Source organism: Melanotaenia boesemani, chromosome 18 (genome assembly GCF_017639745.1).
Source record: "Melanotaenia boesemani isolate fMelBoe1 chromosome 18, fMelBoe1.pri, whole genome shotgun sequence".
NCBI classification, from domain to species: Eukaryota; Metazoa; Chordata; class Actinopteri; order Atheriniformes; family Melanotaeniidae; genus Melanotaenia; species Melanotaenia boesemani.
The window spans coordinates 31,115,214-31,142,628 of record NC_055699.1 but is presented as its reverse complement, the minus strand read 5'-3'; the positions used below and the strand labels follow the sequence as shown (position 1 = coordinate 31,142,628).

Here is a 27,415-nt window from a genome sequence, read left to right as displayed (position 1 = left end):
GGAGGATCCGTCCCTCTATCAGACCCATTGATGTCCGGGTTCCAGGGAGGATCCGTACTTCAACCTGGACCCACTGATGTCTGGGTTCCAGGAAGGATCCGTCCCTCTATCAGACCCGCTGATGTCCGGGTTCCAGGGAGGATCCGTCCTTCAACCCGGACCCACTGATGTCCGGGTTCCAGGAAGGATCCGTCCTTCTATCAGACCCGCTGATGTCCAGGTTCCAGGGAGGGTTCGTACTTCAACCCGGACCCGCTGATGTCCGGGTTCCAGGAAGGATCCGTCCCTCTATCAGACCCGTTGATATCCGGGTTCCAGGGAGGATCCGTCCCTCTATCAGACCCACTGATGTCTGGGTTCCAGGGAGGATCTGTCCCTCTATCAGACCCGCTGATGTCCGGGTTCCAGGGAGGATCCGTCCCTCTATCAGACCCACTGATGTCTGGGTTCCAGGGAGGATCTGTCCCTCTATCAGACCCGCTGATGTCCAGGTTCCAGGGAGGATCCGTCCCTCTATCAGACCCATTGATGTCCGGGTTCCAGGGAGGATCCGTACTTCAACCCGGACCCACTGATGTCCGGGTTCCAGGAAGGATCCGTCCCTCTATCAGACCCGCTGATGTCCGGGTTCCAGGGAGGATCCGTCCTTCAACCCGGACCCACTGATGTCCGGGTTCCAGGAAGGATCCGTCCTTCTATCAGACCCGCTGATGTCCAGGTTCCAGGGAGGATCCGTACTTCAACCCGGACCCGCTGATGTCCAGGTTCCAGGGAGGATCCGTCCCTCCATAAGACCCGCTGATGTCCGGGTTCCAGGGAGGATTCGTCCCTCTATCAGACCCACTGATGTCCGGGTTCCAGGGAGGATCCGTCCCTCTATCAGACCCACTGATGTCTGGGTTCCAGGGAGGATCTGTCCCTCTATCAGACCCGCTGATGTCCGGGTTCCAGGGAGGATCCGTCCCTCTATCAGACCCACTGATGTCTGGGTTCCAGGGAGGATCTGTCCCTCTATCAGACCCGCTGATGTCCAGGTTCCAGGGAGGATCCGTCCCTCTATCAGACCCATTGATGTCCGGGTTCCAGGGAGGATCCGTACTTCAACCCGGACCCACTGATGTCCGGGTTCCAGGAAGGATCCGTCCCTCTATCAGACCCGCTGATGTCCGGGTTCCAGGGAGGATCCGTCCTTCAACCCGGACCCACTGATGTCCGGGTTCCAGGAAGGATCCGTCCTTCTATCAGACCCGCTGATGTCCAGGTTCCAGGGAGGATCCGTACTTCAACCCGGACCCGCTGATGTCCAGGTTCCAGGGAGGATCCGTCCCTCCATAAGACCCGCTGATGTCCGGGTTCCAGGGAGGATTCGTCCCTCTATCAGACCCACTGATGTCCGGGTTCCAGGGAGGATCCGTCCCTCCATCAGACCCACTGATGTCCGGGTTCCAGGGAGGATCCGTCTCTCTATTAGACCCGCTGATGTCCGGGTTCCAGGGAGGATCCATCCCTCTATCAGACCCGTTGATGTCCGGGGTCCAGGGAGGATCCGTCTCTCTATTAGACCCGCTGATGTCCGGGTTCCAGGGAGGATCCGTCCCTCTATCAGACCCGTTGATGTCCGGGTTCCAGGGAGGATCCTTACTTCAACCCAGACCCATTGATGTCCAGGTTCCAGGGAGGATCCGTCCCTCTATCAGACCCATTGATGTCCGGGTTCCAGGGAGGATCCGTACTTCAACCCGGACCCACTGATGTCCGGGTTCCAGGAAGGATCCGTCCCTCTATCAGACCCGCTGATGTCCGGGTTCCAGGGAGGATCCGTCCTTCAACCCGGACCCACTGATGTCCGGGTTCCAGGAAGGATCCGTCCTTCTATCAGACCCGCTGATGTCCAGGTTCCAGGGAGGATCCGTACTTCAACCCAGACCCGCTGATGTCCAGGTTCCAGGGAGGATCCGTCCCTCCATAAGACCCACTGATGTCCGGGTTCCAGGGAGGATCCGTCCCTCTATCAGACCCGCTGATGTCCGGGTTCCAGGAAGGATCCGTCCCGCTATCAGACCTGCTGATGTCCGGGTTCCAGGGAGGATCCGTCCCTCCATCAGACCCACTGATGTCCGGGTTCCAGGGAGGATCCGTCTCTCTATTAGACCCGCTGATGTCCGGGTTCCAGGGAGGATCCGTCCCTTTATCAGACCCGTTGATGTCCGGGTTCCAGGGAGGATCCGTCTCTCTATTAGACCCGCTGATGTCCGGGTTCCAGGGAGGATCCGTCCCTCTATCAGACCCGTTGATGTCCGGGTTCCAGGGAGGATCCTTACTTCAACCCAGACCCATTGATGTCCGGGTTCCAAGAAGGATCCGTCCCTCTATCAGACCAGCTGATGTCCCGCTTCCAGGGAGTATTCGTACTTCAACCCGGACCCACTGATGTCCGGGTTCCAGGGAGGATCCGTCCCTCTATCAGACCCACTGATGTCTGGGTTCCAGGGAGGATCTGTCCCTCTATCAGACCCGCTGATGTCCGGGTTCCAGGGAGGATCCGTCCCTCTATCAGACCCACTGATGTCTGGGTTCCAGGGAGGATCTGTCCCTCTATCAGACCCGCTGATGTCCGGGTTCCAGGGAGGATCCGTCCCTCTATCAGACCCACTGATGTCTGGGTTCCAGGGAGGATCCGTCCCTCTATCAGACCCGCTGATGTCCGGGTTCCAGGGAGGATCCGTCCCTTTATCAGACCCATTGATGTCCGGGTTCCAGGGAGGATCCGTACTTCAACCCGGACCCACTGATGTCCGGGTTCCAGGAAGGATCCGTCCCTCTATCAGACCTGCTGATGTCCGGGTTCCAGGGAGGATCCGTCCTTCAACCCGGATCCACTGATGTCCGGGTTCCAGGAAGGATCCGTCCTTCTATCAGACCCGCTGATGTCCAGGTTCCAGGGAGGATCCGTACTTCAACCCGGACCCGCTGATGTCCGGGTTCCAGGGAGGATCCGTCCCTCCATCAGACCCGCTGATGTCCGGGTTCCAGGGAGGATCCGTCCCTCTATCAGACCCACTGATGTCCGGGTTCCAGGGAGGATCCGTCCCTCCATCAGACCCGTTGATGTCCGGGTTCCAGGGCGGATCCGTACTTCAACCCGGACCCACTGATGTCCGGGTTCCAGGGAGGATCCGTCTCTCTATTAGACCCGCTGATGTCCGGGTTCCAGGAAGGATCCGTCCTCTATCAGACCCGCTGATGTCCGGGTTCCAGGGAGGATCCGTCCCTCTATCAGACCCGCTGATGTCCGGGTTCCAGGAAGGATCCGTCCCGCTATCAGACCCGCTGATGTCCGGGTTCCAGGGAGGATCCGTCCCTCCAGCCTCGTCTCCCTCTTTCCCTTGAATGGCTTTTTGACAGCCATGTTTCCATGAATACCATTTCTGATGAGGCTTCGGCCAACAGTAGATGGATCAGCTGAAGATCCAGATGCATTTCTCAGGTCCTGGTTCAGGTCTACGGTTTCAGGGCTGCGGTGGATGATGCGGTGATTCATTGGACTGTAACAACCATCTGGTCTGAGAGTCCTTCGAGATACAGATGTGATCATTTCGTTTAGTGAGCCCTGTTGTGAGTTTTTAAACTGAAACAAATGTTGTTGCCACAGAAAGAGAATTTATTCTCTTTGACTGCAAACTTTTTAAAATAATAAGCTCATACATTTCTGTCCATTATCTATGTGAAAATGTCAAGATAAGCTTCAAGAACTAATATTAATAAAGTCTTATTCCTGTGAAGGGAAAGGACAAAACACCTGCAGGCTGGTGTCCTCATGGAGGATATCCACACCTCCCACCCCAACACTTGCAGTTTCAGGCATTTTTTAAAATTCGGCAGTGGGTGGAGCAAAAACCCTAACCCTATGCAAAAAATAGGGGTGGAGCTACACTTTAAAAACAAAACTAGCAGTAATGCCATGAAATGAGTTTTCAACACTCGGTCATGTGATCACATCAGCAGTCGGAGACATGTTACGACTTATATCTCAAAGCAGTACCTCCCTCCTACGACCTGTGGTTGGTCTGGTTGTGTATTCAGAGCCAGCAAACAACAGAAAAACTGCTTTGACAGATAATAATATAGTTGTCTGTGTTAATACATTAATGCAATAATAACGCATCAAGGTGCCCAACACAGGTTCTTTTTTCCCAGTTTCTCTGAGCATCTCACTGCTAAACCTCATGGTAAATCTGCTGGGACATCCACTCTTAGGAGGCTTCACAGATGTCTTAAATGTTTTTATCTTTTATCTTCTCTCGGCAGAATGATGAACTTCCCAAATTTCTGAGCAGCAACAACCACAGATGAAACTGCAACCTTATAAACTCCACGTCTTTCTGAATAAATAAACCCATCCCTGAACCTTCACCTTCATTTCTCGTTCTTGAAAAGAATCAATTAAACATTATTTCTCAAACATGAACCAATTAAACTCAGATTGCATTTGGTGGCTTTAGGCCTAACCAGATCTGTGAAAGCAGCCGAGCATGATGCTTGGTACCCTGGAGAAATCTGCTTTGAAGAGTGTGCAGCCTTGCTCTGGAGTAGTTTTATCTGCACAGCGTGAGCGCTGTCACTGACCTATATTCCTCATTCTCTCATGCTGAGACTAGAGGTGAGGGATGCTGAATGCACCAAAAAACAGAGCTGAGAGATGGAAGGGTGAGGAGCCGAGAGGGAGGGTTGAGCCCAGTGCGAGCAACATCCTGCATGCATCACACATCCAATTACTGTAGCACCTATAAAGAACGAAGCATCACTTTATTTCAAAAGAAAATGGTTGAACCTCCTTCTGTGGCTCCTTCCTTATATTTTAAATGGCAAATATATCCAGATATTGTTTGTTTGCAGAGTGCAGGTCACTGACATTTCCCCCCAGCAGCTGTAAGGTATGCAGGCTATGGTCTCTACATTTACTTTTCCAGTCAGTCCAGTAAGACATCTCTGGAAGATTATTACTGGTGAGACTGTGCAAATTTAGCAGCTGTTTTTAATCAGACAAACCTCAGTAGAAGTCTCTGTGTGATCGTCTTTCTCAGAGGGAATACCTTAACTTTCACCATCATGCTTCTACACTTGGTATTAGCTGAGCAAATAAGATGCTAATACATGCTGACCACTGAATTAATTTCTTCCTCTCTTTCTTTGCTGTGTTATGGAGCCGATGATGCTCCAGGCTATAGCCACATCCACATCTCGCTGGCTGCCACTGCAGCATCCCAGCAGCCTTCTGTGGAGGCTTAAATGACCTCTCAGTTGAAGGGATTTCATTACAAATGTAAAATACATAACTGGTCCATGGAAAAATATATAGCACTTGTATGACCATACAAAAAATATCCTTTAAACGGGGGCTGGTTGGAGTGGTGGACGGATTAAAGCTCCAGCCCTGAGCTGTAGCCCTTCACAAGCTTTTCCTCACTCCACCATTACTTACGCTTTTATTTCTCTCCCGCCTGCTAATGGTTACGAATAAGAATTAAAGAAGAAAAATGTACACTCTCACAGAAAGAACGAAAGTCTTACAGTCATTGTTTCCAGTCACATGACATGACCTTATCTCAGTGGTTCCCAACCTGTTTTTCTGTGAGGACCCCTTCATGCAACTACCACAAAGCTGTACCAAAAAAATAGAAATCTATTTAATTTAAATAAAAGAGCAAAAGTAGAGAAACTAAGAGGAGCTTAGGTGTCTGAGGGTGGTAGAGGTGTTAAGAGAAGAGGTGTTCTCTTGTATTAACAGTCCTCAAGAGACTGTTGAGGGCAGCGATGGATGATTCTGCTCTGTTAGGTAGCTTTGTCTACTATGGTGGAACCAGAAATGAGGACAGCCTTGTCTGTTGGGATGGCAGTTCCAGAAGCTTGTCACCAGAATGGAGAGGTCAACCAGAAGCATAAGCCTGTATGACTGGGTTTGAATAGCAGGGAGCAGACAGTTACTCTGTACAAACAGACAAAATAAGTTTTTGTTGAGATTTTCTAAAAGTTTGATGGAACAATTGTAGCTGCATTTTTTCTGTTGAGGATTGGCACATTTGGATAATTTCTTTTTCAGCCATTCCTCAAGAGAAGACAAGTAAAAAAAAAAAAAGGTACTACAGCTCCTACATGCTGGATGGGTTATGCAATAGGTAGTAGCACATATTTTCCTTCATTTTCACGTGTGGGTTTTCAGAAGACCAGTTTCATGTTCCCATAAAGCAACAGTCAAATCCTTCAAGGATAATTCACCGGCCCTCCTGATTAAAGTGTGGTTCATTTGGGAGAAAGTACATCTAAACTCTGACGCACATCAAAGAAGCAAAAACTGGTCCACATAAAAACTAAGACTAACTTCAAGTAAATCAAATGCAGGATGTGGACTACATCTTACAAAGTGTTGGGAAGTTGTCCTGCATTAAAGGAGTAATATTGAACTTAGTCAGATTTTCTCAGTGAGGCCCCCCTAACGACGGCTAATCCGACATCGTCTTCATCCCATCTCTTCTCTGAGGTCTCTATTTTATACATAAGGCGTGGATATGTTGTGGCCCTATAAAAACTCTTTGTGTACATATAAAATCCAGTTTTGTTGCATTTTTTTTAATGCAGAGGACAGTTTATTTAGGTTCTGTCCTCTCCGATCCTCTGCTCAGCTTTCTTCATGCTGCTGACAGGATTGAATATCAACCAGCTCTCAGTCCACAGCTCAGTGACACTGTGACAGGTCAGCTGTGACAGTGCTGCAGCCGAGCCTTTGCTGTCTGAGCCAGAGATGTTCACAAGTCAAGTCTCAAGTCACTTTTAGTTGTAATGAGTATGCTCATTACAACAAGAAGATGCATTTTATTATCCGAGGAATTTAAAATCCATACTCAGCCTTTATCTACCAGCATGTAGTAAAAGCTCTGATCTGTAGCTTAAACTGACCAATGCTCTGTACCTCTTCTCTGGATGATTTCTTTGCTTTATTGAATTCAGATTAGTATTACATTCAGATGTATTCAGATTAGTATATACTAATATTCTTAACATAATTTTACATACACTTTACAAATACACTTTACATAACTCCAAGAGTTTTAATGTGAACCAGAATCCATTTGGAACCACAGAGAAATCTTAACTAATACTGTAGTTCATTTATTCCTTAATGTAGAGAGGAGGGTCAATATGCTGCACTTTAGTGCACGATCATCACCTATCCTTCAGTGTGTCTGAGCAGAGCTTTAAGCAGCCGAGACTTCGCTGAGCAGAGCTCTACGTAACCATCTGAGCCTTCGCTGAGCAGAGCTCTACGTAACCATCCGAGCCTTCGCTGAGCTGAGCTCTACGTAACCATCCGAGCCTTCGCTGAGCAGAGCTCTACTTAACCATCCGAGCCTTCGCTGAGCAGAGCTCTACGTAACCATCCGAGCCTTCGCTGAGCAGAGCTCTACGTAACCATCCGAGCCTTCGCTGAGCAGAGCTCTACGTAACCATCCGAGCCTTTGCTGAGCAGAGCTCTACGTTACATCCGAGCCTTTGCTGAGCAGAGCTCTACGTAACCATCTGAGCCTTCGCTAAGCAGAGCTCTACATAACCATCTGAGCCTTCGCTGAGCAGAGCTCTACGTAACCATCTGAGCCTTCGCTGAGCAGAGCTCTACGTAACCGCCGAGCCTTTGCTGAGCAGAGCTCTATGTAACCATCTGAGCCTTCGCTGAGCTGAGCTCTACGTAACCATCCGAGCCTTTGCTGAGCAGAGCTCTACTTAACCATCCGAGCCTTCGCTGAGCAGAGCTCTACGTTACATCCGAGCCTTCGCTGAGCAGAGCTCTACGTAACCATCTGAGCCTTCGCTAAGCAGAGCTCTACATAACCATCTGAGCAGAGCTCTACGTAACCATCTGAGCCTTCGCTGAGCAGAGCTATACGTAACCACCGAGCCTTTGCTGAGCAGAGCTCTACGTAACCATCTGAGCCTTCGCTGAGAAGAGCTCTATGTAACCACCAAACCTTTGCTAAGGAGAGCTGTATGTAACCATCTGAGCCTTCGCTGAGCAGAGCTCTACGTAACGATCCGAGCCTTCGCTGAGCAGAGCTCTACGTAACCATCTGAGCCTTCGCTGAGCAGAGCTCTACGTAACCACCCAGCCTTCGCTGAGCAGAGCTCTACGTTACATCCGAGCCTTCGCTGAGCAGAGCTCTACTTAACCATCTGAGCCTTCGCTGAGCAGAGCTCTACGTAACTATCTGAGCCTTCGCTGAGCAGAGCTCTACATAACCAACTGAGCCTTCGCTGAGCAGAGCTCTACGTAACCATCTCAGCCTTCGCTGAGCAGAGCTCTACATAACCATCTGAGCCTTCGCTGAGCAGAGCTCTACGTAACCATCTGAGCCTTCGCTGAGCAGAGCTCTACATAACCATCTGAGCCTTCGCTGAGCAGAGCTCTACGTAACCACCGAGCCTTCTCTGAGCAGAGCTCTACGTAACCATCTGAGCCTTCGCTGAGCAGAGCTCTACATAACCACCAAACCTTTGCTAAGGAGAGCTCTACGTAACCATCTGAGCCTTCGCTGAGCAGAGCTCTACGTAACCATCTGAGCCTTTGCTGAGCAGAGCTCTACGTAACCACCGAGCCTTCGCTGAGCAGAGCTCTACGTAACCATCCGAGCCTTCGCTGAGCAGAGCTCTACGTAACCACCGAGCCTTCGCTGAGCAGTGCTCTACGTAACTATCTGAGCCTTCGCTGAGCAGAGCTCTACGTAACCACCAAACCTTTGCTAAGGAGAGCTCTACGTAACCATCTGAGCCTTCGCTGAGCAGAGCTCTATGTAACCATCTGAGCCTTTGCTGAGCAGAGCTCTACGTAACCATCTGAGCCTTTGCTGAGCAGAGCTCTACGTAACCACCAAACCTTTGCTAAGGAGAGCTCTACGTAACCATCTGAGCCTTCGCTGAGCAGAGCTCTATGTAACCATCTGAGCCTTCGCTGAGCAGAGCTCTACGTAACCATCTGAGCCTTTGCTGAGCAGAGCTCTACGTAACCATCTGAGCCTTCGCTGAGCAGAGCTCTACGTAACCATCCGAGCCTTCGCTGAGCAGAGCTCTACGTAACCACAGAGCCTTCGCTGAGCAGAGCTCTACGTAACCATCCGAGCCTTCGCTGAGCAGAGCTCTACGTAACCACCGAGCCTTCGCTGAGCAGAGCTCTACGTAACCATCTGAGCCTTTGCTGAGCAGAGCTCTACGTAACCACCAAACCTTCGCTGAGCAGAGCTCTACGTAACCACCTGAGCCTTCGCTGAGCAGAGCTCTACGTAACCATCTGAGCCTTCGCTGAGCAGAGCTCTACGTAACCATCTGAGCCTTCGCTGAGCAGATCTCTACGTAACCATCCGAGCCTTTGCTGAGCAGAGCTCTACGTTACATCCGAGCCTTCGCTGAGCAGAGCTCTACTTAACCATCTGAGCCTTCGCTGAGCAGAGCTCTACGTAACCATCTGAGCCTTCGCTGAGCAGAGCTCTACGTAACCACCTGAGCCTTCGCTGAACAGAGTTCTACTTAACCACCTGAGCCTTCGCTGAGCAGAGCTCTACATAACCATCTGAGCCTTCGCTGAGCAGAGCTGTACGTAACCACCAAGCCTTCGCTGAGCAGAGCTCTACGTAACCATCCGAGCCTTTGCTTAGCAGAGCTCTACGTAACCACCGAGCCTTCGCTGAGCAGAGCTCTACGTAACCATCCGAGCCTTCGCTGAGCAGAGCTCTACGTAACCACCGAACCTTCGCTGAGCAGAGCTCTACGTAACAACCGAGCCTTCGCTGAGCAGAGCTCTACGTAACCATCTGAGCCTTCGCTGAGCAGAGCTCTACGTAACCATCTGAGCCTTCGCTAAGCAGAGCGCTACGTAACCATCTGAGCCTTCGCTGAGCAGAGCTCTACGTAACCACCGAGCCTTTGCTGAGCAGAGCTCTACGTAACCACAGAGCCTTCGCTGAGCAGAGCTCTACGTAACCACAGAGCCTTCGCTGAGCAGAGCTCTACGTAACCATCCGAGCCTTCGCTGAGCAGAGCTCTACGTAACCACCGAGCCTTCGCTGAGCAGAGCTCTACGTAACTGGCCAAGTCTTCCCTGACTTGGTCTTTTACAGAGAAATGAACAGCTTTGAGTTGCTCAACTGGAAAATAAACAACAGCTTTATTCCATGTTTGAGATTGAAATGCTGCCTTTTGGTTTATCGTTTATGATTTTAAGAACTCAAGCTGGGCATAATAAACATAAATGAGGAGTTTTCTTGTTGGTATTAGGAGACGTTGTTGGAGCAGGTTCGAGATGAGATAAGTGGGTGCTGTTCACACAAGCAATTAATTCCAAACGGCCTTATATCCCCGTCAGCAGCATCTTCACCCCTCAGGTCACGAAAACCATTTTCCATGCCTCTGTCCTCATTATCAAATCAAATTAAAATGGTCATTGAACCACAGGGTGATGGAAACATTTGCACCCTTCACTGCCTGTTTATCTATTTATGTATTCATTGGCAATCTGCTGAAGCTTCTGCTGTTATGACTTTGAACTATGTCATATAATTTTCTGTGTCCTCTTCTAGCTGCCGATCCTGGTATCATCTGTGGTCAGTCTTTACTTCTTGGAGTGGACGGATGTGTTCAAGCCAGTTAAATCCGGTTATAACTGCCATGACCGTAGCCTGAGCCTGCCCTACATTGACCCGAACCATGAAGTCATCCCCTTGTTGATGCTGCTTAGCCTGGCCTTCGCCGGACCAGCCATCACAGTAAGCGTCACGTTATCTGAAGTAACTCATTTTCACACATAAGATTTATCCAGTCTTCGTATTATTTAAGTCATTCTTCCTTGTGGTCTTGGGCCCATCGATAATATACAAAAATCACATAAATAAAACACAAACACAGCAAACAAAACTTCCTAAACTTTATATAAACCTACAGAAGACGAGATTGTATGTTTAGAATTAGCCTAACAACATTACCTAACATAACATTTTGTGGTATGCATTCATCTAAAACATGTTCTACATTAAGATACAATTTCTGGGATGTAGAAGGACCAGCAACAAGGAAGTAAACCTCTAGAAAGAAAACCCCAATTCTAAAAAAGCTGGGACACTAAAATGTAAATTAAAAACAGAATGTAATGATTTATAAATCTCATCAAGCCATATTTTCTTCCCAGTAGAATGTGTAAACATATCAGATGTTAACACTGAGACATTTTACAATTTCATAGGTAACATCAACTCATTTGAAATCTTATTGATTAAATTGGAGTTGCAAATTATTACATATTCTGACATGGGCTTCTACTTTCTCTTATGGCTTGTTTTAAACTTCCCAAAACTTGATCACGTTCAGTGACTTCCTGGTTGGAAAGACTGAGGATTACTGGATGAAATGAGAGATGAGAGGAGCAGCTGCTGCTCTCTGCACACATGTGCCAGAAGCTTGGGTGAATGTGTTGAGATTAGATTTGAAACCCAAATACAGCATAGGCGCCTAATTCTTTTACCATCTTGGATCAGGTGCTGGTTCTCTGCTTGTACTGGAACCAGTTCAGAACTGCTTCACCTCCACAGCCTGCGATGAACAACTTCTGTTTCCGGAGTCCACAGAACCATGTCATTACACCTCTGGAATCACCTCTTTAAAACCCGGAGGTGTGTCTCCGGTGTGTGCCACAGAGCAATGTTTCATGTCCCTGAGTTTAGAATTGCAGAGTGGCATTCATTAACAGAGCGCTGTTTCCAGATGGGTCTATAAATGTCAGCTGGGACATTAAAACGATGAACAGCCCTCATAAACACATGCACATGGTGATTCTGAATGTTGCTCTACGCGACTGTTGACCAACAGTGTTAAATGATTAAATGGCAAGAAAATGAGAGGGACAGGAAGCTCATGGGTTTTTGCTGCAGTGGTTTTTCTGAGGGGAAAAAAAGTTCATATTTAGGTCCATCTGGACTACATCAGCTCATTGCAACAGCCTGACATTCATCAAAAGCTTATTTTTGCCTCATTTGCATTTAACATGGACAGAAAATAGACTCCGTGTTAAATGTCAGCTCCTGATGACTGACAGCATGGACTCAGCACACTCTGCTTCATCACCGATTCTACTCGGACAACCCAGAGCTTCTTTCTGGAGTACCGCCCTGTGCAGCTCAGCATGGAGGATTGAATCCAAGTCAAGATTACATGCAATCCTTAGCTAGGCTATTATTTTTTAATTGTCTTATATGAACACTGATTGGATCGTAATGCTTGACTTGATTATTTCTGTCATGTGTCCTGAGTTGACTGTTGTAAATATGTGCTGAACAAATAAAGACTAAAATAAATTAATAATTTGTATAAATATACTATTAATATGTCAGAATTATTGCAGTGCAAAAGGTATCCACCAGAGTGCACAAGACAAGTATTAGATTAGATGTACGACAGGGTTTTGGGCAAAGACATAAAATGATGCCGTTGGCCTCAGAAACTGTATGTATCACACACGTTAGGTGTGGAAGGGTTGAAGTTGATGACAGTCCCATCTTCTATCGGACTGCACATCAGTATTTACCCACAGCCAGAGTGCCACCTAGTGGCTACGTGTTGTCACCAGGAGTACTGATAAACCATGTTGTCTATGGGGGAGGCCAGATGGACAGCATGTAAGGTGCTAGCTGGATGCAGATGCAGGCGAGGACGCAGGTGCAAACACAGTTGGTCCAGCAGGGACGTCTGCGACACCAGCCAATGCAGCACCAAGGTGTGATGGCCATTCATCGCTGCTTGCAGCCTTAATTAACAAATAAAGAGGTAATTTCTCACATCAAAAACGCAGCTGTGAGTCTTTTATTTCTTTAGCTCCACAAAAAAAGAACAGAACATGTAAAACATGGTGCAGCCCAAAAAGTAAACAAATGAGAAGCAACGCATTTAAAGTGACAGTGTCCCTACAACGCTGAGTAACATAAAACATATTTATCATGAACTTTAGATAAAATATCTGTCTGGTTCCTAGAGTTCCACTACACTGCACTACAAAAATTTGTCAGAGTTTCTCAGTGATTGCCCCCTAACGACAGCTAATCCATCATCATCTTCATCCTGTTTCTTCTCTGAGATCTCTCCAGACAGTAAAAGTCAGTCTGATCTTGACTCGTGTCGTATCTCTTGCTCTGTTCCTTTCCTTTCCTCTGATATTGTCCCGGGGTTTCCTTGATGAATCAGTCACAATGATGATTAAACCTTGTGTTGCTATCCAGTTTCCAGCGTTTGACATGGTGCAAAGTGAAAGCTGTTGTAAGGTGGTGCTCCAGGATAGAAAAAAGTTGTGAAGTGTGTTTTGTCAGCTTCAGGACGCTGCAGGAATGAGCATAATAAGTGCATCAGGAGTCAGACACAGTTTTTGTCATGATGAGTAGGATGTGAGGACCCAGCTGCAGGATGAAAAGGCAGGAGGCAGACGGGCAGACGCAGGAACAAAGTTTAATGAAAATACAACCAAAAGACTGATGAAGGCAATGCTGGAGACACACGAAATGACACACACGCAATGATCTGTCGCTAATCAAACCCAGGTGAGCTGACAAGCAGGAAGCAAAAAAAAAGAACATTCAAAGGGAATAACTACAAAATAAAAACCCCAACCAAGACCCACAGATCGTGATAGTTTTAAGGTCAGAAAGTGATGTCATGTTGATTTAATGCAGAGCTGTGATGCTCATTGGATGGATATGTAAGTCTTTATACAAAGCAGGTGCTCACACCACCCAAGTTTTCTTTGGACCTTTATTTCCATTTTATTTTCCAGTCAGGGTCAGCTCTCCTTACTCTTCATAGTTGTGTGGAAATACAGAACACAGGAATATGAATAAATGAAACCTTGGTTTTTAATTGTCAGCTCAGTGAAATGCCCGACCGCTTCCCAGCAATCAGCTGATTCTATAATAAAATCTATTGTTATATTTGACAGAAGAAAATAAAGAATAAAACTTTGTGTCTTCCTGAAGCTCACAATCTGACACAAAGACAAAGACATGCATCAACAGATTGTGGTTTCTTATATCAGCTCAGAGCTCAGTCTTCCTCCACAACATCATGTTACTAAGCGGTCTACTGTTACACAGGAAGCAGAGTCAGAGTTTAGTCCTGCATTCGTTTCAGGTCATAAATCCAGGAAAAAGATGTCAGTGTCCTGCTGGGAAGATCTTACAGGTCTGATGGAAGATTTAATCTTTTCCGTTCCACCCAGAAGCCCAAATCCATCCCAGCTTCAGAGTCAGCTGACTAATCTCCCAAAGGGCCTTTCACAGTCAGAGCACAACATCTCTCCTCTCATACTCACTTCTGAGCTAATTACTACATTTACTACCCACTTATATCATCCTGCTAAGTTCACTTTAGAAGCTAATTATATAATGTTTGGCCCAAACAAAGAGACCAGTTACTAGAAACTGCAGGATAATGAAGCATAAAGACGTTTCCGTGTATACAGGAATACTAGCTGCTAGCAGGACTGACCTCCTGTACCTTTCTGTCTTACAACATATACCTGAAGAAGCCTCTGCCTGAACACGCTGTTGTTTTCTGAGGATGTGAAGAGTTGTCTGTCATGTTCAGCACCTTGTGCAGCATTCTTCTCTGGACACGTAAACTCAACGCTAACCGTGATGTCCAGGATGACGTCATCTGTTGTTAAAGCACGTTATATTTTATTCTCTCATTTTTGGTAAATACTGTAAATTCTATTGAGTAAGTTTTTGTAATCTGGTGCAGGCCTTTTCGTTATTTTCCTGGCTTGAGGTTTGGGAAACAGGTGTGAGAATTTTAACTTATTGTGTAAAGCTATTGATGAGATATGGGGTGGGATTAATTAAGTTTTCTTCTTCCCACTCCTTTTCGAGCATTGAGGCTTTGCATGTTTTCTGTCGAGTGAAACTGGACTGTGTGATGCTGTTGTATGTTGGTGATTTGTGTCACAAGTGCTTGAGATAAAAATAAATAAATGAACCTTTTAACTTTCTGACGACTTTGTTGTCTTGATCTGCTCATAGAGCCTTAAAGCGGTGTAGTCTGGGATATGTTCCTGCAGCCAGGGTGTAACAAGCTTTTCAAAAATGTGGGGGATGTGGGTCATCCTTGGTGGTGGGGACATACTCTGACAAAGCCCTGTGCTCCATTACATTTGCCAGCCATATATTCGGTTTTCTCCTGCTGTGAAAGAAACCTCATACAGACCAATAAATGAACAGGGACCAATTACACCATCAGAGGGCTGTTTATCTGAATAGAAAGCAATAACTGGGATAAAGAATTGCTAACAAATATTTAATATAAACTAACCTTTTCTTGGGTAAACCTCAGATGTCCACGTGGCATGAAATGCATCGCTTCCTGCTAGTTCATGAAACACAGTTTTAAGATTCTCTGTTATAATGACAGCAGGTCTGTTTTATATTCGGACCTTTCAGTGGTCGCATTATGTTATTGTTGACTATTTTAGCTGATATTTTTCTAGCAATAACAATAACAGGACTGTAAGAAAAGGGAAATAAGTAATACATTTACTCTTCACAGCCAATCAAAAATCTGTTAATCTAAATCTAAAGAGAAATTAACAGAGAGAAATGTTCTATTTCTGCTCTGCAGAGAGAAAAATCTGCTTTATGTCTCGGAGATAAAGTTTGGTTGAGAGAGAGTCACACATACAGTGTGTAAGTTTCTGTATTTATGCAGATCCCTCAGGGCCCTTTCCTAAGTACTCCTAATCCCCCTCTATTCATCGCTGACGCTTCCTTCTTTCCATCCCATGTTCGCCTCTCTCCACCATCCAAACCTTTTCACTCCAGCCAAAGATGTCCGTTTACTTCCTTTCATGTAGAAGACTGTGATGTTTAGAGTTGCTCTGCAGACAGCCAAGTGTCCCGCTGCAGCACCATATGCCACGGAGGAGAATTTATTTGTAGCTATCACACTGTGACGGGCAGCCTCAGCCAGTTCGCTCACACAAAAGCTTGGAGAGTCATAGATTGGCCAAGCTGATGAACCACGCCCACACCTAACAGCCAATCCATGAGCATTAAAATATCCTGAGATCAGGGGTGAACTCAACATGATTCCCTTCAGGTGATGAAACAGCATAGAGACCTTTTATTATCATAAAAGCAATACTTCATATTTTACAGAAGAAATTTCATTTATAAAAGCGCACACACACACACACACACACACACACACACACACACACACACAATGAGTAGAGGACGTTATACTATCCACTGTGAGTAAAGTCATCTAACAAGTGACTCCCTGTGTGAACAGATCATGGTTGGAGAGGCCATCTTGTTCTGCTGTCTGTCTCAGAGGAAGGGTGGTGCTGGAGCTGAGGCCAACATCAACGCCGCCGGCTGCAACTTCAACTCCTTCATACGCAGAGCTGTCCGCTTCGTTGGTACACCTGCTACTGTTTTCCTGACCAGAGAATCTGCCACATCAAGCCTGCCTCCACCAAACGAATTACTTCACTGCACTAATTTGCCTTGTTCTCTCAAACCTCACACTTTGGGTGTAAACATACACACATGTAGCTTTACAATGGCTGCATATTTTTACATACACCCCATCTAACAGCTTCGTAATGCCTCTGGGTGTGTACACTTACCTGACTTCTCTGACTTTGCTTCAGGTGTTCATGCATTCGGCCTTTGTGCCACCGCCCTCATCACAGACGTCCTCCAGCTGATGACTGGCTATCCAACACCCTACTTCCTCACTGTGTGCAAACCCAACTACACCTCTCTTAATGTCAGCTGTGAGCAGAACCCCTACGTCATGGATGATATCTGCTCAGGAGCAGACCCTACAGCCATCAACCAGGGCAGGTGAGAAGTGATGTCACATTTACCAGCATGTTAACCCAGTCCTCCATCTCCTACATCCTTTATGTTATTGTGTAATTTGGTCCAGTTTCAGGGAGCTCATGGCAGGGATCACCAACTCCGGTCCTCCAGGCTCGGTGTCCTGCAGGTATTGGATGTTTCCCTACTGCAACACCTGATTCAAATAAAATGGATCTCCACCAGCTTGTTGTCAGCTTCTTCACAAGTCTGTTAATGACCCAGTCATTTGAATTAGGTGTGTTGCTGCAGGGAAACATCCAATTCCAGCAGGATACCAGCCCTCAAGGACCGGAGTTGGTGATCCAGGCTTATGGACATGTATAGCCTAACGTAGCAAACGGAGTAGTACCACCAGAAACCCAGGGGGCAGTGTTGAGCCGTACAGCTGACGAGTGACCAGTGAAAGGAACAAATTAGAAAAGAAGCTGCGATGTTTTTAATGTCCTCAGACCACCACAGCAAGGCAAGTTTATTTGTGTAGCACAGTTCAAAGAGCTTTACAGAAACACTGAAACATCAGAAAAGAAGAAGCATAATTTAACATTAAAAACAAAAGAAAAACATGATCCAGTTTAAAACTTCCAGCTTAACAGAACCAGATCCAGATCTGGACTCTAAATAAAACTAGTTCCATGCAGCAGAGAACAGGTGGGTCTTCAACCTGGATCTAAATAAACTGAGTGTTTCAGCTGATCTGAGGCTTTCTGGGAGTTTGTTCTAGACATGTGGAGCATAGAAGCTGAATACAGCTTCTCCATGTCTGGTTCTGACTCTGGAACTGATAAGAAACTGGATCCAGATGATCTGAGGGTTCTGGTAGGTTCATACTGGGTCAAGAGGTCTCTGATGTATTTTGGTCCTAAACCATTCAGAGCTTTATGGACCAGCAGCAGAACTTTAAAGTCTATTCTCTGACGGACCAGCAGCCAGTGTAAAGACCTCAGTGGACCTTATGTGGTCCACTTTCTTGGTCTTGGTCTCACCACCGTGTACTGCGCTGCCTCTTTTTATGTCTCTTTCTGAGAATGATGATCATCATCATGATGTTTGTTCTTGTCTGAAACTGACTGCAGAAGTGAACTCTGCACTGCCCTCTGGTGGATGTCTTGCTAACAACCATGCTAACGTAACGACGTTTGTGAAAACTGATGCTTGAACCGGACGTACCTATTTATGCATGTAAAGGGCGCATAAATGAGCCTCAGCACTGATTTATAGTATGTACATTTTCAGTAAAAGGCTTGGAAACTTGGGCCTTCCCAGAGGATCTAATGGAAAAATGTGTCCAAACTTTTGACTGGTAGCAAATAACGTTAATTTGAGTCTGCATTTGACTGGGACTGATCCCAACTCTCAAATTTCTGAAAGCAGGAATTTGGTAATGCAAGAACTGATAATGATTTTAAATAAGACCTTGTTGTGTGAATTGTACTATTAATATAATGTTACTACATTATCTAACGCGAGGCTGCCGCTGTAGTGTTATAGATAATATGATTAAAGTCTAGCTTTAGCTAATGTTGACTGACCAAACCAAGTTTACATTCATATCTATAACAGGACTGGGTGGCTGGTTCGGGGTGTCCCAGAAACTATTCCTGTTGCCGTACAATTGTATTAATATTTTTAAGTCCCAACACTCTTTCAATTGTCGGTGCTTTCTTTTGTTATCTTCTCACATTTTTTTCCATTTAAATAGTAAGATTAACATGTAAAAATTTGCTTAACAACAACTTGTATATGACGTATGCAAACCCATTTCCAATAAAGGCAAGTTTCTGTGTAAAATGTAAATAAAAACAGAATTCTATGATTTCCAGAATTTCCTCAACACACATTTTATTCCCAGTAGAAGATAAACATCACATCACATGATGAAACTCAAACATTTACATGTTTTTCGTCATTGTATATGTATGAGATGTGTAGTGGCAAAGAAACTTCCCCCTCTAGGAGATGAATAAAGCTTATCTTATATAATAATTTTACCATGTGATGGAAAATCTGAGCTGATAGTGACTCTGATGCAGCAGCATGTCTGGAAAAAGTAGTTCCAGGGTGATGTTCAGCATGGTGTAAACAGTAGTTCCAGGGTGATGTTCAGCATGGTGTAAAAAGTAGTTCCAGGGTGATGTTCAGCATGGTGTAAAAAGTAGTTCCAGGGTGATGTTCAGCACGATGTAAAAAGTAGTTCCAGGGTGATGTTCAGCATGATGTAAAAAGTAGTTCCAGGGTGATGTTCAGCATGGTGTAAAAAGTAGTTCCAGGGTGATGTTCAGCACGATGTAAAAAGTGGTTCCAGGGTGATGTTCAGCACGATGTAAAAAGTAGTTCCAGGGTGATGTTCAGCACGGTGTAAAAAGTAGTTCCAGGGTGATGTTCAGCATGGTGTAAAAAGTAGTTCCAGGGTGATGTTCAGCACGATGTAAAAAGTGGTTCCAGGGTGATGTTCAGCACGATGTAAAAAGTAGTTCCAGGGTGATGTTCAGCATGGTGTAAAAAGTAGTTCCAGGGTGATGTTCAGCACGATGTAAAAAGTAGTTCCAGGGTGATGTTCAGCATGGTGTAAAAAGTAGTTCCAGGGTGATGTTCAGCACGATGTAAAAAGTGGTTCCAGGGTGATGTTCAGCATGGTGTAAAAAGTAGTTCCAGGGTGATGTTCAGCACGATGTAAAAAGTGGTTCCAGGGTGGTGTTCAGCATGGTGTAAAAAGTGGTTCCAGGGTGATGTTCAGCATGGTGTAAAAAGTAGTTCCAGGGTGGTGTTCAGCACGGTGTAAAAAGTAGTTCCAGGGTGGTGTTCAGCATGGTGTAGCATCTCTTCTTCTAACATGTCTGGAAACGTCTGGGAAGTGAGGAGACCAGTTGCTGGAGTTTTAGGAGAGGAATGTTGTCCCATTCTGGTCTGATGCAGGATTCTAGCTGCTCTACAGTCCTGGACCTTTGTTGCTGGATTCCTGCTTCCATGAAGCTCCAGATGTTGTGTACTGGTGAAAGGTCTGGACTGCAGGCAGGCCAGTTCAGCAGCCGGACTCTTCTCCTGTGAAGCCATGCTGCTGTGATGGATGCAGGATGTGGTTCAGCATCGTCTTGCTGAAATCTGCAAGGCCTTCCCTGAAAGAGACCTTGTCTGGATGGGAGCAGATGTTGCTCTAAAACCTCCATGTACTTTTCAGCATTGATGGAGCTTCACAGATGTGGAAGCTGCCCACGCCATAGGCACTAATGCAGCCCCATCCCATCAGAGATGCAGCTTTTCACCTGTCCACTGATAACAAGCTGGATGCTCCCTCTCCTCTTTAGTCTGCAGGACACGCCGTCCATGCTTTCCACAAACTAGTTCACATCTTCATCCAGGTTTCCACTTTGCCTCAGACCATTTAAAATGAGCTTTGGTCCAGAGAAGACGGAAGAAGCTGGTTCTGGATCCTGTTCACATCTGGCTTCTTCTCTGCTTGATGGAGCTTTAACCTGCATTTGTGGGTTTCAGGGTGAACTGTGTTCACAGACAGTGGTTTCTGGAAGTCTTCCTGAGTCCATGCAGTGGTTTCCAGTAGAGAATCATGTCTGCTTTTAATGCAGAAGATCACCAGCATCCAGCCTTGTCCCATGCACACAGAAATTCCCCCAGATTCTCTGAATCCTCTGATGATATTCAACACTGTAGATGGTGGATCTTCAAAGTCTGAGGAACATTTTACTGAAATTTTTAGATCCAGTTTGTCTCAGATTGGTGAAGCTCTGTCCATCTTTCCATGTGAGAGACTCTGCCTCTCTGAAATGCTCCTTTTATACCCAGTCATGTTACTGACCTGTTGCCAGGTAACCTGATTAGTTGTCCAATGCTCCTCCAGGTGTTTCTGGTTTGTTCCAGGTACTTTTCCAGCCTTTTGTTGCTCCTGTTCCAACTTTTTCCATCAGATTTACTATCAGCTCATATTTTCATCACATGGTGAAACATCTCAGTTTCACCATCTGACATGTTTTTATCTTCTACTGGGAGTAAAGTATGACCTGATGAGATTCTGGAAATCATTGCATTCTGTTTTGCTTTTTACACACAGACTTGACTTTTTTTGGAACTGGGGTTGTATTTTATGGTATAAAGATGAACAATTTAAATGTTTGTTCTATGAATGGATCCGAGTCTGCTGAAATAATTTATGCTTGCTCTCCTCCATCATTCTGAGTGTTTCTATGTTTGTGTGCTGAGACAGCTTTTAACTATCACCTCATACAAAGACTGAGTGAACAGATCTGCACTCAGTCACAGTAAAGATTAATCACCTGCTTTTCTCTGTCAAGTTTCATCTCATGTCCAACATAAAAGTATATTTTGCTGCACTGGTTGTGGATCAGAGATATTATGAACCCATTTTACCAGAAGATGCTGTGAAACATCTATAAGCAATGTACTGGTTTAAGCTCAACCACGGAGACCAAACCCTGTAACCCACAGCACACCCAGGGATCAGGGTGCATTTCCCTTTAAAGTCATTCCTTATTTATTCAGAAACAACAGCTTCAAATAATGTACTCAGACTATATTATAAGCCTAACAGCACAGAAATGTTACATCACTATAATAATACTTGACAGCATGGCAGCAGCTGTGGTTTATATGGAGATGAGGGGTATAAACATGATTCCCCTGGTTATTTCTGCTCTAAAATTGGGTCATTCCATTGAGAAACAGTGCAGTCAGTTTTTACATGTGAATGAATTTTTTATGACTTCACAGATGTTGCAAATGAAGGCACAACTGCTTGAACGCACTCTCACATGCAGAGCGGGGGGTGAAGACAAGGGGCTGGGTGGTGGAGTGGGAGTTGTCAGAAGTAGGTCACTGGGATGGAGCTCAGTCTAACTGGGCCACAGGTTCACGTTCCCTCACCAGTACAGTCCCAGTCCTACTGGGAAACACTGTACAGTAGCACACACTGACCGGATATCTGCATGCTTTACTGGTACCTAACTGGGAGGGTGAAGATATCATTAGAATAAATAAATAGTAGACACATATGATTCAAGGCATTTAACGTGGTCCAGGGATTTGACGTGTCTGTGAGGATGTTTCTAATTTTCTCCTCCTGTCTGTGTGAGTTAGGGTTTTAATTCTGCACATGAGACTGAATCTATTTGTGTTCTTGTTTCAGAAAATCGTTTCCATCCCAGCACGCTACCCTCGCATCCTTCGCTGCTGTCTACGTCTCGGTGAGTAATTCCCCAAAAGTGAAACCATCCAAGGTCAAAAGTCAGGATCAAATCCTAAAATTACTGAGAGATTCTAAATCCAATGTGTAGACACTGAAATGACTTTCTTTGTTCTCTGTTTATTAAAACTTTATTGGTTTATTGGCTGCTACTTCAGTAATCATAGTTGAAACCATGCCAGTGGCAGTTGGTGATCGGTTCCACTGCCAGCTGTCAACCAGGAAACTGCAAACTGAGCTATGCATTCGATGAGACGGGGCTGCTTTAGTTAAACATCTCTGCTCTTTACAGTTTTTATTTCTAAAGTAATCAACAGGATTTTCTTTGTGCTCAGGATGAGACGTTTCAAAGTGGCTTCATACTGTCGGATGCTGATATTTTGGATCATACATCACACCGCGGTCTCTTTTTCATACCCCACCATGGACCATGATCATTACTTGACCATTACCTGGTCCAGTCTAGGGCACGATATCCCTCATCCTAGATTCTTATTTTTTGGGGGGTTTTTTGGTAGTTGTAACGTCTCTTGTGAATTCATTGTCTTAGTTGCGCACCCCACCCCTGCGGCCCGCCCCCCCCAGATTGGGAACCACTGGAATGAATCAAGAAAATTATACATGTAAATCTTAGTCAAACTTCTTCATCGTCATGCTGCCTGGAGGTCTATGTTTACTATAAAAATTTGTTTGGAAAACTCAGAGCCAGGGGGCGGTGATATGTGGCTGGAAAGAGAAAGATACGTTAATAATGACTCTGATCTTTATGTGTTGACAGATGTATTTCAACAGCACGCTGACAGACTCCTCCAAGCTGCTCAAGCCTCTGCTCGTCTTCTCCTTCATCATGAGCGCCATCATCTGTGGTCTGACCAGAATTATTCAGTACAAGAACCATGCCCTCGATGTCTACCTGGGGTTCCTGCTGGGAGGAGCTATTGCTGTGTACCTGGTAAGAGACAGGCCAATCTTTAGTCCTAAACAAACAAACAAAATAATAATACTTTTTTATTTTGATATTTCTTTTTGATACCATGTTCAACTGACTTTTTATTCACATGCAACCAACAAAAAGGAACTTATTAGATGGTAGATAGTGTGGTGGGTGGTTTAAACGGCAAACCGGCCCCATCTGGGTTTCCTCGCTGACGCCCTTCTGCCAGCCAGGATGTACAACATACACCTTGTAGGAAGATATAGTCTGCGCAGAACGGTGCGATAATATCTGCCTCACACAATCTGGGAGAGCAGAAAAGGCTTAGACTGAAAAAATCACACAGTTCAAATGTTGCTGATAAATGAAGCGATTCTAGTTTGAACAGCCAATCAGAAAAAAGCTCTCTGACCAACAGCTGCAACAGCCAGTTCAACGGTTGTAAAGAAGATGTGATCAGAGTCTGACAATGCTGCCAGACGTCCAGCGATGCTTCAGACAGCTGGACGGCTGATTGTTGGCCTGGTTTATAAAGTCCCAGAACAGAACCCAGCTCTCCTCTTCTTGTAGCTTGGATGTCTGTTTTCTGCCCATTTATAAACCACTGGGGCACTTTGCAGAGATACTGTTCACATATTGTTCTGGGACCTGATAGCGGTTAAGAGCTACAGCTTCATCATTACAAAGATTTTCTGATTTATCCTCAAAGTGGTTGGATTTCTTTTAGGTGAGCCTGAACCTTTCTTTCATTTAGCTATGCGCCATCTTCATTTAATCTTCATCAGTAACACATAAACTGATATTTACACATCTTTACAAATCTCCCTTTGCTAGGACTCCAGAAGTATTCACATAGACCTAGTGGTTGCAGAGAAATACTCATTTTATTATGGCGATGCTATTCATAAACAGAAAAGACGGGCTCAGGGCTAAAAGGGGCAGTCTTCCTATTCCCCCTTTATCTTCCTATCATTTTAAAGATTTTTTTTTTCCTATACATCACTTCTTCTCCTGTTTATTGTCCTTGTGCATTTTGCTTCCTTCATATATATGTTTTTGTCCTGATTGGTTCTCAGTGTATCTGCAGTCATGTCCATCCTCCTCTGAACCTTGATAGACCATCAGTGCTCCTCGCCTATGTGGTATAAGATATGTGGTTTGTATATGGTGTAAGAATAATAAGAATAAGAAACCTTTGGTAGTCCCTCATTGGGGAAATTGCTTTGTTGCAGCAGTACAGGTGCAGTAAGCAGAAGCACACAGGTGATATCAAACAAGAACACCCAATAATAACATGTACAGTATATGGAATATAATTCAACTTATCACAAAAATAAAAATATCTCTGCAAAGTATCTCTGCAAAAACAACCTGAAATTGTGTTTTCTTGTTTCATGTCTCGGCAGGGGTTGTATGCAGTTGGAAATTTCCAGTCCAACGAGGAGTCCAACCAGAGTCCCCCTCCGATTGCACATCACCCCACCTGCTCCTTGCCTCATGTAAGCCAGGAGGCGGTTCTTCACCACCTGCAGATGAAGGCTGGTTTGGCCGGTGAGCCTGGTATGACCACCTCCCACTCTGAAGGCCTGCTTCACCGAGGCCTTCAGCAACAGAGATCTGATGAAAGCCTGAAGCGCTCCAGTGCAGACGTGGAAGTCATTTCTCCACGCAGCCCTCAGAGCAAAGACGCCATGATGACTTTTAGCCACACCCTCCCTCGGGTTCACACCCCTCAGGCCATCGCTGCTTACGAGGAAGCCGCCAGACGTCATGCTGCCACCCTCCACCATGCCTCCATGGACTCCAGCCGCTCTAAGCAGCTTCTGTCTCAGTGGAAAAGTAAGAACAACCATAAGTGCTCCATGCTGGTCACAGAGTCCTTCTCCTCCTCTGTAGACTCATCATCTGGTCAGTCCACCCAGCATCCGCATCACCACGGCAGCATGGAGCTCCGATCCACCTCTGAACCATCAGCCATGGGCCTAAACGGGGGCCTTGATGGTCATGCGTACCTGTCCAAGCTACCCACAGGTGCTAGCACCACCCTGCCCAGTAACTGTAGTGGCATTGCAGGAGGGGCCAGGATATCCATGCAATCCAGACCAGGATCGTCACAGTTAGTTCACATACCAGAAGAAGCTCATGAAAATTACAATGCCACCTCCCAGAGGATGATGGGAGAAGGTGGAGGCGATGGAATGTCGATGGTGAATAGCACAGTTCAGGTGAACTGGCAGAGGGCAGCAGAGAAGACTGCAGCATGCAGGACTAACGACAACATGTCCAACACCCAACCACGAATCATGCAGGTCATCGCCATGTCCAAGCAGCAGGGGCTGCTGCAGACCCACTCTAAGAGCTTAGACGAGAGCAGCATGGTCAACAACGCTAACGGGAGCTGCCCGGCGACCGGCCGATATAGGGCGCTAACTGACCACGACCCCACCAGCACCACTGGGCCCAGCTCACTGGGCAGCACTGCAGGCAGCATTTCAGGAAGCACCGGAGCAATCGTCAGAGTAGAAGCCCACCCTGAAAATATCAGACCAGTGATCCAAGCTCCATCCACAGATGGAAGTGGGTCATGGAGGTGGCGCTCCCTGGATCATGGGACTGGACCTGGTGGAAGTACAGGGACTAGCAGTGCCGGTACTGCAGGTCCAGGACCTGGGAGCTTGAGGCAGTCTTTTGATCACAATGATAATAACATAGACTCAGAGAGCTCAGATTCGGTACGTGAAGGGTCTATTGACCGGAAGCGTGGCAACCACATTGTTACCACCACGTCTTCTGTTTGCACCCCACCAATAGTTACTGTTCACACCCAGAGCACCAGCCAGTCCGAGCAGAGGCTCCACCCTCAGGGCCTTTCTACCATAAGGGTCACTCCAGGAGATGGTTCTGGACCAGGAGGAGCAGAGTCCACATCGGAAATACCCTCGGTCGCTTCCAGTCGTGAGTCCACGCTCCGAAGAAAAGGCAATAACAGCATCATGATCCCAGAGAGAGCCAACAGTCCGGATAACGCTCGGAATATTTTCTACAAGGGAACATCCATCACGCCTGTTTTCAAGGACTAAAAGACTAAATAACTCTACGGTCCTACGAAGATGCAGCAGATGTAGGGCAGCTCTATTTTTAGAAGATCTGGTGACACCAGTCAGTATTAATACACAACTTGAAAAGAATAAAAAGATTTTATGTAGCATGATTTTTGTACATGTTTACACTGAAGCACAACCATTTCCGTGTTGTAGAAATTATCACTGTGTACTTTTGTGGTCACTCCTGAGGAAACCCTGTTGTAATGTCGATGCTGTGCCAGTAGTTTCCAGGAGGGAAGAACTTTTTAATGAGTTTTGGATAAAAAAAAGAAAAGAAAAAGAAAAATGGAGTGAGAAAGTTGAGTTTAAACTGTAGCTCACCACTGCAGAACTCCTGTGTCATAGCTGTGAAACCAGTGTTTACTTCCCTGCATTGTAAATACTGTGTTACGCCTGAATGCGGTGCTACATCACGTTATAATATTTACAGACTATAACATATACTGTACTATCAGAATAGACTATTTTACAAAGATTTACAACTGAGACATGAATATGTCCAAATGTTTTCTATTTTGCATCTTTTCTGTACAGACTCCACATTCAGCAGAATACTGTTTGAACCATAAGTGTGCTTAGCAGTCCTCCTGTAGCTACGAAGTCAAATATGCGGCGACTTGCACTGAAACGAGCGGTTACTCTGCCCTGCATCATGCATATCCCAACCTTTATACCCTGTACATACTTTTGGACATCCATGTCCACGAAGAGGAGAAAATGAATTCACAGTCCAAACCGAAATGTTAAGCCGGTTAAATCTGTTATTAAATATGCCTCTGAGAGCAGAATAGTTATAATATCCTCATATTTAGGGCCATATTCCATAAAAACCAAAAGAAAAGAGGTGAAATCTAAACTTAACTAAAATTATTATTGTTCCAGATTCCACTTTGTCCTCTTTTTCTAATTAGCTGAGACATTAAATAGACATCTTTCCTCAGTGTTGCAGTTTTCTAGTAATCTTTTTGTACTTATCAATGATGATTTTAGGAAGAAGTGATCATATTTTGGTTCCTTTCCAGCAGATAAAGCTGTGCACTGTGCTCACCGCTGCAGCTAAAACAAGTGGATCAGCAGCGGCTCCTGTAGCGTTTTTCAACAATAAGAAATAGATCCACATTTCCATGAAAACGTCATGTTTCTGTGTAAATAGGAAGCCGTGTGTATCTATTTCCATCAGAATGGGAAGGAATTTTTTCTGTTTTCAATCACTTTGTATGTGCTG

The 27,415-nt window shown here is 45.7% G+C and overlaps 1 protein-coding gene across 2 annotated transcripts in view; it reads left to right on the top strand.

Moving 5' to 3' along the window:
• LOC121628815 (2-lysophosphatidate phosphatase PLPPR4) overlaps positions 1-26,915 on the top strand; it is a 53,935-nt gene extending 27,020 nt beyond the window's left edge. The window contains exons 2-7 of one of the 2 annotated variants that reach the window (XM_041968161.1): positions 10,620-10,805; positions 16,363-16,492; positions 16,727-16,922; positions 22,096-22,153; positions 22,931-23,104; positions 24,493-26,915. In XM_041968161.1, coding sequence (XP_041824095.1) covers positions 10,620-10,805; positions 16,363-16,492; positions 16,727-16,922; positions 22,096-22,153; positions 22,931-23,104; positions 24,493-26,166 — 2,418 coding nt within the window. In that variant the 3' untranslated portion in view covers positions 26,167-26,915. Of the gene's footprint in view, positions 1-10,619; positions 10,806-16,362; positions 16,609-16,726; positions 16,923-22,095; positions 22,154-22,930; positions 23,105-24,492 lie in introns of those variants that run through there. The other variant, XM_041968162.1, reaches the window with a different exon arrangement.
• Positions 26,916-27,415: the final 500 nt, after the last annotated feature.